This window comes from Anas platyrhynchos, chromosome 13, assembly GCF_047663525.1.
Source record: "Anas platyrhynchos isolate ZD024472 breed Pekin duck chromosome 13, IASCAAS_PekinDuck_T2T, whole genome shotgun sequence".
NCBI classification, from domain to species: Eukaryota; Metazoa; Chordata; class Aves; order Anseriformes; family Anatidae; genus Anas; species Anas platyrhynchos.
Window position 1 is genome coordinate 18,398,124 of NC_092599.1, and position 14,322 is coordinate 18,412,445.

Below are 14,322 nucleotides of genomic sequence, written 5' to 3' on the forward strand. Positions count from 1 at the left end.
GTCCTATCTACTTTTCTAACCCATTGCATCCCTATATTCCTCTATAGAACATAGCTGTTCTGTACATAACTGTGTGTCCTCAGCAATGTTACCGTATTTTTGTCTTGCAGCTCTACATATCAATCATCCGTGTATTTGCTGAAACAAGAAGGTAATTAGCTATTTCTTCTAAGCTGTTTTTTTTTTTTTTTGTTTGTTTTCTTTTTAAGTTTTACAGAATGATCCGTAAGATTCTGGTTCTGCCCAATACTGGCCTGCTTGCTTGGTGAAGCACTGGTTTGCAGCTAAGCACAAAAAGGCCCAGATTCACCAAGATCTGAAGACTACAGAAATTCTAGGCAGGAGTGATCTCCTACTACTTCTTAAGCTGAACTGACCCACTTGGTTTTCTTAGACCTACCTGTGGAAGAATGTTAAGGATGTGAAATGTTGCTTTGTTTCCATACTATGCTTAAGTGACTGATGCTGTACTAGAAAGCTGCCACACCATTTACAAAAGTGTCTTTGCTTGTCACAGACCCAGGCCTGTTGCTGATGCATGACTAAGTAGCTAAAAAGAGCATGAAAAGCATCCTCTGGAAAATGCATCACATATATATATACATATATATATATACATATATATATATATTAATTTTGGATCTTCGTGAGCACTGACAGATTTCCATTTTATTAATAAACTTCATTTCTCATTCTGTGCCCAGCATTCTGAAATGTTATCCTTTTTTGTAATTTCTTGTTGCAAACAGAATGTAAATATATTCATTTGTATTACACTGAAAACCAAAATTATGTCTGGTAGATGACAATTTCACTGGGTCTGTTGGGCCCTTTTTGTTGTTTTCTTTTATCTTTATTGCAGTCTTATTTAGTTTTAGAGAGAGCTGAACTAGAGAACTGCAGTCCTTAGTATATGTGGTATTTAACGGATTTTATTTTTGGAAATCTGTATCCCAGTGCATTTTTAATACATGTATATGGGAAGGAGTTTCAGTTCCTTAAAACAGAAATGTCATCAGAGTGGAAAAAGAAAATAAACCTTGATCCACATCGAACCTTCTAGAAGGTTGTTTTAGTTTCTGACAGAGCTAAAAGTATGTGTTAATTCCCCCACCATATGGAAATTGTCATTACATTAACTCTCCTTGAGCTTTGCTCTGTGAGGCTTTCTGGCTCCTCTGAGCTGTCCAACAGCTACAGAAGCGTGGACCACTGAATCTGCTCCATCTGCCAGTGATTTCAGTGTCCCTGCCTGAACGCTCCTTTTAGATGAATAAGGTAATGTTTTCCTGTATGTGGAGCCACCTTTGTTAGCACCACTGCGGCAGCAGTCCAGCTGAGGCAAACAACTGCTCCAGGGGCTGCGTGAGGTCTGCAGAGAATTAACCATGGGGTCGCCTCTGTTACACTGCAGAATGCCTCCGCATCGTAAATGCCACCCACCAGAGAGATGTACAGAACACAGGCAGCACTTCTGCTCCCCTGCACAGCTGAAGCAGTGTCAGACCAAATAACACAGAGGAAAAAAGGTCATTACTTTTATGTCTAAAATGGACTTTTTCAACATGCAGTTAGACAGATGCTCACGGAAATTCATAACCGGTGCGCATCTATCCCAGTCCTGCACCCTGCCCCTGTGCCCACAATGTCACCCAGCTGCTGCCTTTAGCTGCTGCTTCGGTGACGTTGGCAAAGCCACTGACATCGCGAAGCTTCACAGAGCCTCCTCTGTCCTCTGCTGGCTGCTCCTGAAAGGCTGCAGGCTGAGCAGCGGGTCTCCTACACAGCATGAATAGAGGCACTAACTTGGCTCTTCAGTGTGCGTGCCACTTGAGTTCCCCGTTGCTGGCTGCTGCCATGACCAGCTGCTCGGTTTTTACGGAGAGCACAGGCAATATGCTTAGCTGAGAGCACCCCTGGCGGTATCTGGCTGTAGCATTTGTTGCTGCTGCTGCCTCTTTTCTTCTTCATTTTGACTGCTCCTACAAATCCCTTTTTGTTTGTATTTCCTAGGCTACGGCAAGTAGCAAACCGCTTCTCACAGCAGCTGTAGTATAATAGTCCCTGCCATATGGAGGGATGCTCGCTTCTGGATACATTCATATTTACATACATTTATATGTATGAACATGGAAGATCTTTCTTTCTTTTTTTTTTTTTCTTTTCTTTTCTTCTCATCTGACTGTGCTTTAAGGCAGTGTCTCAGCGTAGCATTAAAGCATGTTCCCAGATGGATTTCCTGAGACTGGTTACATCTAGCACCTGTTTGTACCTTAACATTTGCAAATAAGCTAATGACAATAGTTAAGCATGACCTATTTTTAAAACATGGATAATGAGGAGGGATGGTCAGTAGTTAGGCCACAGGGCTCAGAGGAGTGGACTATGTTCTTAGCTCTGCCCAGTCCCTCAGCATAGCCTGATTTGGGATCTGTGAAATGGAAACACTGCCTTCCTACACATCAACATTGAGAGTAAGGGAGTTGCTGATAGGCAGCCCTCTTGTAACAGGGGGGATGCCAAGGGGAAAATCTGGGCTCTGGAGTAAAGTGCACAAAAACATCTAGGACAATGAATAATTAGTATCAAAGTAATTAGTATAAAAGTCCCTTAAGGATGTAAGAGAAAAACACTCCATTGTGTTTTCTACAGAAGTGAAGGAGGAGCTCATTTTAGAGTCTTGTTTACAAGCAGTGACGCTGAGAAACTTTTTCAGAACAGGAAGAAAACAGTATCAGGACTCTGGCACTGAGTGCTGAACCGTGCTGCACAAATTGTCTTAGATCAATTCACCCTCAGAGGAATGGAGGGTGGCAAACGTAGCACCAGTTTGTAACAGATGCCGCAGAGATGTTCTGAGGAACACCAAATCACCCGAGGAGTTCCAGCAATGCTGTCAGGCAAATTGATAGAAATTGTAATGGAGAAGGGACTCGGTGAACACATGGACAAACTTAGTGAAGAATCTATTCAATTTCTTTGAGAGCATCTCTGATTATGTATGGAGAGTGTTAATTCAGCTGACAGAATGTATTTTGAATGTGCATAAAGCTTTGGTAAGATGCATAGCCAAAGACTCAAAAAATGTAACTGCCACAGGACAGTAGTGCAGATCCTGCAGATCCTGGACCTACAGCTGGTTAAAAGAGGGGGGCGGAGCACAGCGTGACTGATAGGCAGGCAGACAGCACTGAAGGATGAGTTTTCACAGGAAAGGGGGACCTTAGGGTCTGGATTAAGACCTAGTCATCGTTTTCAGAAATGATTTTTAGAAAGGGTGAATGTCAAAATGTTGAAGTTTGCTGTCAATACAATTTTTTGGGGGGTAATCAAAATTAGACCTGCCTGTGAAGAATTATAACTGGATTGCACAAGACTGAATAACTGAATAACATAGAGCAGATGAAATTGTTGCTAATGCAAAATAAGGTATGTTGGAAAAGGACACGTCATATCTATGCAGTGATTATGACTGCAGCTCAACAAGGAGATCAGATCGAAGAGATGTAATCTCTGGGAAATAGCTCCATGGTCAGCAGAGATCAAAACAATACTTGCTAGACTCTACTAGAAAAGGAACTGGGGACAAAACAAAAATTACAATTACACCATGATGAGTTTACATTTGAATTCTAAGTACATTTTCAGCTCTTCTCATTCAGAAAGAGTAACAGAGCTTGAAAAGTACATTGAAGAATAAAGCAGAATAACAGAAGTAACTGTTTCTATACCAAGAGAGCTGAGGCAGAGTGACTGTAAGTGAGGCAGTATTTCTGGAGTAAGAGCCTGTAAACTTTTGTCCCAAGCAAGAGAACTGAGTGACAGTGGATGATCAGGCAACAGATTTAAAGCAAACAAAAGCAAATCCTCAAAACCTGTTCCTTTGTAACTAGTTTGTGGGAGTTCTGGCCCTGAGATACCTAAAGCATTGCTAACTAAAGAAACAGGAAACTCAAGTTAAACCCACATTAAATAGCTCCAGTGCTGACCATTAAAGGCAATAGTGTCTATGCAATGTCCAGTTCAAGATGTATCTACCCGTCTTTTATTGGAAACCAGGTGAGTAGTACCAAGACGAAAGTTCTCTGGACTGCTTCTCATTCCTTTTCTCTGAGTAACAGCTGCTTGTAGTCATCAAGCGCGTGATATTAGGATGAACTTTTCATTTGACCCTGTGTGACAGGCCATGAACTAGTTGTCTTTAATTAAGCTGAGAGTTTGTATGTGAGTTTTTATAGAAAACAATAATCATTTCTTTGCAACACTACACTTGGCAGCATCTTGCTTTGTTTTTAGAATTTGCTCGTGCTTTCTCCATCTTTTATCCCCCAGTCCTGACATCTTCCTCCTCCTCTCTTCAGTAGAAGGTATTTTTAAATGTTCAGTTTTTGGAAAGCAGAACTTTCAAGACATGAAAAATTTCACAGCTGTTTTATCCCCTGGTTTTACAGTCTTAGATGAAATCAATTAGTAAATCAGTATTTGAGACTGTTGCTTTTCACTTGCCTGCTGGGTTTGTTACTTGTTAGCTTTGTTGACATCTCACCTTTCAGCACTGAGCAAATCCAGACAGAAGTATAAAGGGTAACGTATAAAGTACATTTGTCAGGTCATCAGAGAAAGTATTCTTGGTGGTTTATTAAACCAATAGACTTATTCACAAGTTAGAGAAAGAGTAAATTTCTCAATCTTTCAATTTGTTTGGTGTTGATTATGAAAACAGTCACCCTTTTGAAAGGAATCACTTGCTACTTGTCTGTTTTGCAGCAAATATAAATACCAAACACTGCACATGCAATATAAATACTAGGTAAATAAAAATAAGGGAGGATAAGAATAAATTTCTATCAGGCTCAAAAAGATTCATCTTTCTGATTTTAAATTCACCTTGCAGTCAGTTAGCACTCTATCTTGTTTTGTAGAAAGATTGGCAGCGTTTAGATCTATGGCCATCAATGGATAATGTTTGCAGTATTTAAACGGTAATATCACACAAGACTACTAGGGTACTGCACTGAGACTTTTAACTACTGTAGTTTTAACCCCTGCTGAAGCAAAGATGAGCATGCTGCTAAACCTGAGAACTATTTTTTTCATTAAAAATATCTTGGTTTAATCCTGAGAACCAACCAAAGTAAACCGGATGATTTCCTCTTAAGGACTACAAAATGGTGAGCAACTGGGGGGATTTCTCAAAGAGTTGTTGCAGGGGCTGGAGGTCTTAGGACCTGAGGAGCGTGCCTTCCAGAGCTGAGGAACCAAAGTTGTATGTTACAACCCTAGAGTTAACGTGTGTGGCAGCTCTTTGGTCAGCAATGGTACCAATCCCAAACATGGCATCAGTGAATGCCCTCAGCCATTAAAATAAAGGGTGGTGTTTCAAGAGCCTGGGTTTGACTGCAGCTGGTGCACATCTCATCCTCCAAATAAACAAAGGTGCAGGCAGGAGCCACACTGGCAATGCAGGTGTTACAGGAAAGTGTGGTGTGGTTTTGCTAACACATTCATGGCACAGTGAGAAATACCAGCAACAGAACATGGGAAGGCCCGAACAAAAATACACGTAAATGCATATGGATGTAGCTGTAGCCACTTCAAGTTGCATAAATAACTCCTTCACACTATGCTTGGCACCTGTTACCTCTTCCATGTTTGTTTCCAGTTTTTTCACTTCATGTCCCTTAAGCTCCAGCTGCTCTGTCAGCTGGGTGATTCTCTCCTCCAGCTCTGCAGGGGCTGTCTCAGAGCCATCAGCATCAGTGATCTCCAAGTAGGACATCAACTTCTTCTGCAGTTTTTCATCACATCTATGTATATATGTGAAGAAAAAAAAAGTTCATATCACTCATAATGTTTATGTTAAAAAATAAAACAAAGCCTGCTTTCCCACCAAACTTTTGTCAGCAGAGATAAGAATTTGGTGTCCCAGCTGATGCTGATTAGGATTAAGTGTGGGTATTTAAGCCATTGCTTCCCACCTGCTGTAAAGGCTGGGCCTGCTGATGTTGCCAGGTAGAATTACAGCTTATATTACACAGAAGCCATGATGCCCTCAGGTCATGAAGAAATATTCTCAAAGGGCTCAGGTAGCATTCATTTCAGAAACATACCCGCTGCCACAGCAAGGGAGCTTGGCCAGTATTTTCTTCACCTGGGCCGCCTGGGATTGCTGGTCTCCTGCCCACTTCTCCTCCTCTTCATCAGAGGCAGCCTGGCCCTCCACAGAGCGGAACAGCTGGTCATCTGCTCGAGAAACCAACAGCCGCTCAGCACCCAAACAGCCACCCTGACGTGCTGCAGCTGTGCTGATTGAAACCAGTGAGACCCAGAAAACACCAGGTGAGGTTTTAAACTCCCCAGTGAAACATCACCTGTGGAAAGGGGGCTCTGAATCTAGAGCAGGGTAGTCTCAGGAAAGGTAATTTTTTTTTCTTCTTTTTTAAAAGAACCTTGAACATCTCAGCACCTTCTTGCAGTTAACATAGAGCTGTTTTCTTTACTTTCGTTTAACTTAGTCAAATACAAGGATAAGTGTGAAGGAACAATGTATTAGCACAATTGTTCTTCATGGATGCAATTGAATATGCACTTTTCAACAGGAATAAGAAACTTTTCTACTGTGTTGGGGCTTTTTGTATAGTCGTTGAACCAGCCAAATGTGCATTCAGAGTTCAGGAATTTAATTTTAATACTCTCTGATTCATTTGTTTACTGTGCTTTGAAGGGATGCTGGTTTTTACATAGAACTATAGTATTAGACCTAGAGGTATCTCATGCTTAGTTTTACCTGTCTACTCTAAACCTCACGTCTCCTCATGTGCTAAGTAAGAGGTCATCTGGCTAATGCAGAATAATTTACAATATTCCTTTGATGCAATGACTCTTCTGCTCTAAAGAATTAATATTTACTAATTTTTACCTAAAGATTTTATAAATAAATTTGTACCTAGGCTTACATATATAGCTTATCTAGGTTTATCCCAAATGTGCATGCAGTTTTGCAGTCATTCAATTTTGCAGTTTCTTTTCTTTTCTGTGTAACTAATCCTTTTTTCTATTTGCATTTGATGGAACGCTTCTTCCAATTTTAAGATTGAAAAAACTCCCTGCAGTTAATATGTTTGAGTAACTTTTATTAAAAAGCTGTTTGGACTTGAAATATGGGTAACATAGATTAGACATGGGATCTGTCTTTGAGCTGGCAAAAGTGCTTGATTGAGTAACGCATTTGTGAAAGTAGCTCAATTTTATAAGTCTAACCAAACGCAGAACATGCTGCAAAGTAAACTATATTTGAATATCATTATTTTTTTCATTCCTGAGCATCTGTTTGTCAGCTCTGTTCAATAAATACACAAAATCAAATTTTATGTCAGTACATACAGTTCTCTAGTCTGTAGTAAAGATGTGTTGTTACTTACAGTTAATGTCAGGTAACTTTTTTGGTCTCCTTTGAATGAGATCTCAAAAATTCATTGAAGGTAAGTTAGTTTTACCAAACATACTTCGCAGTTGCTCAAGAATGGTCAAGAAAACCAAAGGGGGAGAAGGTGTTTGGCTTCTAAGATAACTATCGTAATGCCTCTCATCGTTAAAGCAGCTAAATGATCCACCAAAAGTTGTCATCGCTTTGAAAGCTCTAGTACCAGTAAATTGTAGTCCAGGTCATTTTAAATAAGAACTAGTCTAGGCAAACCCTGTGACTTTAGAAGAATTTCAAAGAATGCTTCATGCAGTCCCATGAGAAATCAGAAGTGAGTGATGCTATGCCAGTGGTTAGGGCTCCATGTGCAAAGCAGGTTGGATCTCTTCAGAGCTGTGAAGCAGCCAGAATGTTTCCAAAGATTGTCATTGTACAGAATATCAACTGCAAATGGTTTCTTTGGAAATGACTTCAGCTGAACTTATGAGTTTATTTAAAAAATGACAACAACAAAAACTTTGTATTCTTAAGACAGGAAAAAGGTTTTGGTATGGTGAATATAAAACAAACAACAAAAATCCACAGTTGTTCTAAACCTTAGCTCTAAGCAACATGTTCAGTCTTGTATGAAACAAAATTTATGCGGGGAAGAAGTAAAAAACTGAGATTTTAACCCCTTATTTATATCTAGGGTTTCAAGAGGTATTAAGACATGTATTAGCAGCTTTGGTGGACTAATAGCTATATTATTTTTCTGCTGAGGATCTTACAAGTCAGTGAGGAAATAAAATATTTGGATACTAGGCTTGATACCATTTTCAGAAATCCCAGCTTCGCCAGTGGGAGATCTTCGATCTTGCTGCACAAGGGATGAGCAGTATCTTCCATCTGGTGAAGCTGCTGCATCCTTCTGCTCTGGGCTGCTCCCTGAGGGAAGCTGAAACTTCACAAATCCTGATCTGGAAAAGAAAGGTAAAATAAAGTGGACTCGAACCAAATTTGAAAGGAAACAAAAAAGAAAGATGAATGTGCATGGTGTAGCATATAATAGAAATTGTTTAGGCATGCCACAAAAGAACAGGGTCATTTACCTTCTGTGCCTGTGAAATCAAACTGCCAAGGGCTGCCTTTCATTGTTTTTGCTGAGAATCAAAGGAAGGTAGATTTTCTTCTTAGAGTTAAGTAATAAGAACTAAATATTACTAGCTTTTAGTTCATCTCAAAGACATCTGGACAATATATGTGGAAACAGTCTAGTCTGGCCATGTCTCTCGGAGTCTCTGTTTTCAACTGACAGTGTTGGAGTGTGTGCTAACTTCTGAACATGGACACAGCTATAGCTAGGGTAGCATGTCCTGCATCCTGTCACCTAGGGCAGTGTTCACATTTACAAATATCAGGCTACTTGCCTGGTTCAGCATTGAACCAAGCTTCAGTTTAGTCTAAAGAACAGTATTAAAGACTTTTTGTGGCCCCTTTACATGGACTGGGATGTTCGTCATGTTCTAGGATGCAAGAAGAGGACGGCCCTAATAGCCAGCGGTGTTGTTTCACAGCTTCAAACGCCACATACATATTGACTTACTGGTTTTCACACTGCCCTTATGAGGCATTTAAGTACACCTCTTATTTTACAGATGTAAAAATACAAAGCTTATGGTCTGTGTTCACAGAGATATAGGAAAGTTGGCTCTGTTTATTTCAGTGAGACCAAGGTTTCAGAATTAGTTTGTTTTCAAGAGCAAATCAAGACCTTTTACCAAGACTATGTAGTTAATTCAAAAACAAAGATTAGTATTCAGTACTTCTGTCTTTGAATTCTCTGCTCAGTTATTTATAACAAAAGACATCAGGGAGATCTCTTTTAGGCGGTTTAGGTCTAAGTTTCCCAAGTACTGTTTTTACTGGTAAGTCAAAAAGAATGATATGTGAATGGAGTCTTGCACCTGCAAACCGGTGAGCACTGTGCTTCTGAATTACTAACGATCTCATTTGAAATTGCGTATTTTTTTTTCTTGAGAGGAATATAGTATTCTCCATTTCTTAAAGGAAACAATTTAAGATGTGGTACTCGGATTAAAAAAGAAAGATTGCAAAATACTTTGATATCAGCTACATTAGAGATGAGTAGCATTATTTTTGGATTAAAAATAATCTGATGAATTCAAGTCCTTAAACTTGTCCATCAAAACTATTTTTTAAAAAAGTAATTTAATTCAATGTGAAGGACAATGATTGTTCAGACTGAGGAATTGATATTTACCTAAATGGAGAGCATTGGGGCAGTACTTGTGATGAAATTTGAAGTAACATGTATTGGAGGAATAATCTAGAGTGTATTTTCATGTAGTTGAGTTTTAAATGTTTTTATCCAATCAAGAAGACGACCCAGGCATCTAAGAGTTAAAGACCATTCTGTGTAGTAAAATGGAGAATTTTGCTGTACATGAAGCAAAGTCTAACAAGTGTACTCACATAGATTGAATTTATTTTCTAGAAAAAAAACAAACAAAATAATAAAATCCTGTTTTGGAAAAAATGGAAATGGAATGTGAGATGACCATAACGTGAAGTACATGTGAATTTCTCTCTCTTCTCATTGCAGGACATTTGGTTTGGTTCAGTTTGGCTTTCCTACCTGTGCTTTCTTATAAATATACTGGAAGACAGCATTGCTATTTTAGACAAAATACAGTTTGCAATATAGGAGACAAAGGAAATGAATTTTACGTATAAAACAGTAAAAAAAATAAAAAATTATTGTATCTCAGTTTCATTAAGTATAACAGTGAATTTTTAGCATTCATTTTTTTACTGTACATATGTAATTTTATTCCATAAAATGTTAGGGAAATTAGCGCTATGAAGGTTTTATAAAATCAGACACTTGTAATTAAAAAAAAAACAACTCACATTAGATAAATGGAAAATTGGAGTATCAGTCCCCATATGTAAAATTTATATCAACTATTTTCAGAGCTAGGAATAAGCAACCTCTCAGGTATGGAGCTAAATGAACAGGATTCAGTCCATTACAAGATTTTGTACTTTTCACATGTATGCTGTATGTGAAGTACTAATGTACTTCATATAGAGTATTTTTCCTTTGTTTACTTTCAGTAGTTACATCAGGATATTTTCCCACTTAGACCGTATAATAGCATGATTATATTGTTTTCCCTGTAGGAGCCATCATATAGTTCACAAAGAATCTACATGCAGAAGAAAGCAAACCAATTTCAGGGGCTTTCCAGTAAATTAATCTCCTTCTGAACTCTTCCTAAGATTAGTTTTGGTTTGATGAATATTTGTTGCACTTAACACAGTAAATATTCATCAACATAAAATGAGAGTTAAAACACTTGGGAAATTGATTCTACTGAAACAAGTTGCATAATACCATTTTGTACAAATCTAAATGCTTCCTGCCAGTAAATTCAACCCCTGTTAGAAAGGGGACTTTAGATGTAGTAATAGAAGAGCTGGTGCCAAGCTAGAGATAAGTATTGCTAAGAGCTTTTGTTTAATCTAACACAGCTGCTCTCAGTTCCTGAAGAATCACACCAATATTAGTTTCCTTGGTGTTTCTGAAAGTATATGTGCACTAAGTGAATATGATCATGAGTTATTTTTTTAAATGTCAGTGTAGGGACACAAAGTGAGGCAAACCTTGCATAGGAATCATCACTGCTCTTTACTGCCTCAGGTAGCACTGACTGCATGAAAATTAATGATGTATTTTGTTTACAGTTTGTGCCATTACTTAGCAACAGTTGGATTTCCTGTTCGGTCAAAGGAAATAGCAGCTCGAGAATGAAGCCTGGCTAGTCATTTAGCTCGCATTAGTTCTGGCGGAATCATACGGTGGCCTCCAAAGCTGCCTTACATAGCAAGCTTGGGCATTCAAAACAGGAGCTCCTGAGATCTCTGCAGAGTTTTGCTGTGCTTCAGTGTTCTGGACAGTACTGTGGAATTTTTCCTTTAACAAGTATATCACATTTTGTTTTCCAAAATGTGGTACTTTTCTTCGTGTTTAAAGAAAAGTAATTTGGGTCCTGATACTCAATAGGAATTGTTTACAGTTTTTGATGTCTGTCCAGTATTTGGTGGATTGTTCTTTTAAACTTGAGCAATGGCATAAATTACACCTGCTTGGATTTTAGAGATTTCTAGAGCTAGGTTGCATAATATAGCAATATTGAGATTTCATTAAATATTAACTGTTGTTTCAAAGTTGGTTAAGGTTTTAACCCATAAAAAGACTGAGAAGAATATTCAAGTATCATGAAAATCTTCTCTATTAACAGTGGGTTAGTGTTGTAATGTTTAATACCACCATCAACAGATCAAATTAATGTCTTATACCTGGCAACCTGTTTTCACTTTAGCTTGCAGTCCAAACAACATTGAGAAGTTCAGTTGAAAAAAAAATAATAAAAATGTTCAATCCTTCCCATAAAATTCAGTGCACTCTGGCAGGACTTAAAATAATAACTGTATCCACTTGGACAAGATTCAGAACAGGCCTAAAGAGTGTTTTTACTTCTCTGCAGGTCTTATAAGGGAACTTAAAATTAGTTGATCAGGTCCAAAGCACAAACTGTGATTATTCATTCTATAGTAATTTTCCTGAGAGGAAGTCATCAGCCCTCTTTGATTATGGGGAAATTAAGGGGGTCATTCAGAAGGTGTGTTTTGTTAGGTCTTCCCACTCAATATATGATTAAAGACAGCTATATCATTCCTCTCTGGGGGGGGGTGGGGGGGGAAGGAATTTTGAGCAAGAGTTTTCAGACCCAGGTGCTCCAGAACTAAGATCTTAGTGCTGGCACAGGCTCTGCCATTTGCATCGAATCACATTGTGCCTTGGTTTCTCCAACAGGAATACAGTGAAATTATAACTTGTTATGCACTAAAGGGCACAAATTAAACCTCGATTTCTAGAACCAAACATGGCAAGTACAATTATTTCAAGGTATCTGAAAATGGGACATATTTTAAACATGCATGAAGGAACATATGGCCAGACAAGCTGGAATTCCAGAGCAGTTCTGTGCCAGATAAAAATGAAGGAAAAATGTAAGCAGCAAGATGAGTAAATATGGATGTTTTTAAAAGCAAGCAAATACACGCACCCAACACCAAAGAGACTTTGTTTGCAGAGCTACAATACTTAATGTCAAGGATCTGTTGGAAATAAATACACTGGAAATTTGTAGTTTTGGTATGCTTTGGAGGGGGAGTTGCTGTTACTGCTCACATAAAGGGGAAGCATGTCATTCATTTATAAGTAGGAACTGAATATGAGCTGGATCAAAGAAGGTTCTCATCTGAGACTGGGCACAGAAGAGTTAGCTGAGTAAATGTGCAATAGTAGTGAATCTTTGTTGTCTATTGGAATAAAGGTTGTGTGTGTGTGTATATATATACATACATACGTGTATATATATAAACAATTTTGCATGGACATAGGATCCCACATTGACTTTGGAGAATGTTTCAAGAAGACAGTAAATTTCTCTGGCTGGATTCTAACAATTTTGGTTTTGACTTAAAAGCAGATGGAAACCAACCAGAACAGAAGGTTGTTTCATGCTCCTCAGTTCTCATTGCTGGAGTACCCAGCAATTCATCATCCCAAAGTGAGGTGGTGGAGGCATGAATGGAGGCACGGTGATGCTTTTTGGTGGTGGAACACTGAAACTCCTAATTTCTCATCATGTCCTTTAACCACTAGGTCATTTTTTCCTATCTGGGAGCTTTTTATTGTTCAGCAAAACTTAGTGCCCAATCCAGACTCTTAATTTTGAACTGGCAGAAACTTCAGGATTTAAAGACGAGCATAATGAAACAGGCCAACCATCATGCCCTCACTGTCACAGGAGGTTCTTAGAAGGGGAATCTCCACTCATTCTTAACCATAGATTTAATTCTTTTCTCATCAGTATTCATACAACATCTAATGGGTCTTCATAAACGAGAGGAGTGAATAAACAGCATGTTTGCTTAGGGCAAAGATCAGAGGGGAAGTAGTTTGGAAGATGCCTGGGAAGCATCTGTGCGCGGTGCGGTGTGGCGAGGTTGCCGTGGTGACAGGCCAGCAGCCCACATGCATTTTCAAGCCTTTGTGCTGAGAATAATGGGCAGCTCCAGAGAGGGAAAATCAAGAGTGGAGAGTTGGAAAGTACTGGACCTTAACGTAACGTCCGTGACTAATTGGCTTTTAATTGGTACTCCTGTTATTGTTATGGAAACTTCGAACTGCAGCAAAAACCACCTGCTTCTGGGGCTGAACAAATTTATAACTTCTATAATTCCTGACTAATCATAAAATAACTCTGAGGAATTATTTAGCTTCATGTTTATAGGTCTTTAACTAGTCCCTTTGACAGACTTATTTAGAGCAGATCAGGCAACTGTATCAACAAGGAATGTACATGGCCTAAAGTATAGTTAGCCAAGCTAAGCTATACTTCATTTTAAAAGTGTGTGACTGGTCTTTTCATCTAAAATCAGGTGTGGTTTTATCTTTGACAGTTTGGGTAAAAATAGTACAGAGTTAGGGAACCTGGAACAGTTTCAATTCTGGCTCATCACCAACAGGGAACTGCAGAGCTCACGGGGTATGCATATTTTGATTTATTTATGACTTCTCATACATCATGTGGCTTAAATCTGTTTTCACAGTATATCAAAGTGTCTGTAGGTTTACTGAATACATCTGCTTTTGGTTGGCACTTTAAGCTGTGGATCTCTCTTCAGCAGAAATCATATCGAAAGAACTTTCTAGGAACAGTTTAGGTTTTAAAATGCTTGGTCTGTAAGGCATTAAACATACAACTTTACAAGTATGAATTTGTTATAAATAATTAAGATAACTAAATATCCCTGATTTGTGC

General features: G+C 38.7%; 2 protein-coding genes across 5 annotated transcripts in view; one reads left to right on the forward strand and one right to left on the reverse strand.

The window, feature by feature from the left end:
• The window catches only part of CFAP92 (cilia and flagella associated protein 92 (putative)), a 173,733-nt gene that overhangs the window by 72,763 nt on the left and 86,648 nt on the right, over positions 1 to 14,322 (forward strand). The window contains exon 1 of one of the 3 annotated variants that reach the window (XM_038186158.1): positions 6,238 to 6,339. The exons of 1 other annotated variant lie outside the window; for it this stretch is intronic. The gene's annotated coding sequence lies outside the window, so the exon portion shown is untranslated. Of the gene's footprint in view, positions 1 to 6,237; positions 6,340 to 6,363; positions 6,419 to 14,322 lie in introns of those variants that run through there. One more of the 3 variants, XM_013091946.5, reaches the window with a different exon arrangement.
• Positions 1 to 14,322, reverse strand: part of EFCC1 (EF-hand and coiled-coil domain containing 1) — a 55,562-nt gene that overhangs the window by 8,424 nt on the left and 32,816 nt on the right. For both annotated transcript variants that reach the window (XM_027467550.3, XM_027467549.3), the window contains exons 3-5: positions 8,237 to 8,382; positions 6,111 to 6,243; positions 5,642 to 5,807 (exon numbers count right to left, since the gene is read on the reverse strand). In XM_027467550.3, the coding sequence (XP_027323351.1) occupies positions 5,642 to 5,807; positions 6,111 to 6,243; positions 8,237 to 8,382 (445 nt within the window). The remainder of the gene's footprint in view (positions 1 to 5,641; positions 5,808 to 6,110; positions 6,244 to 8,236; positions 8,383 to 14,322) is intronic.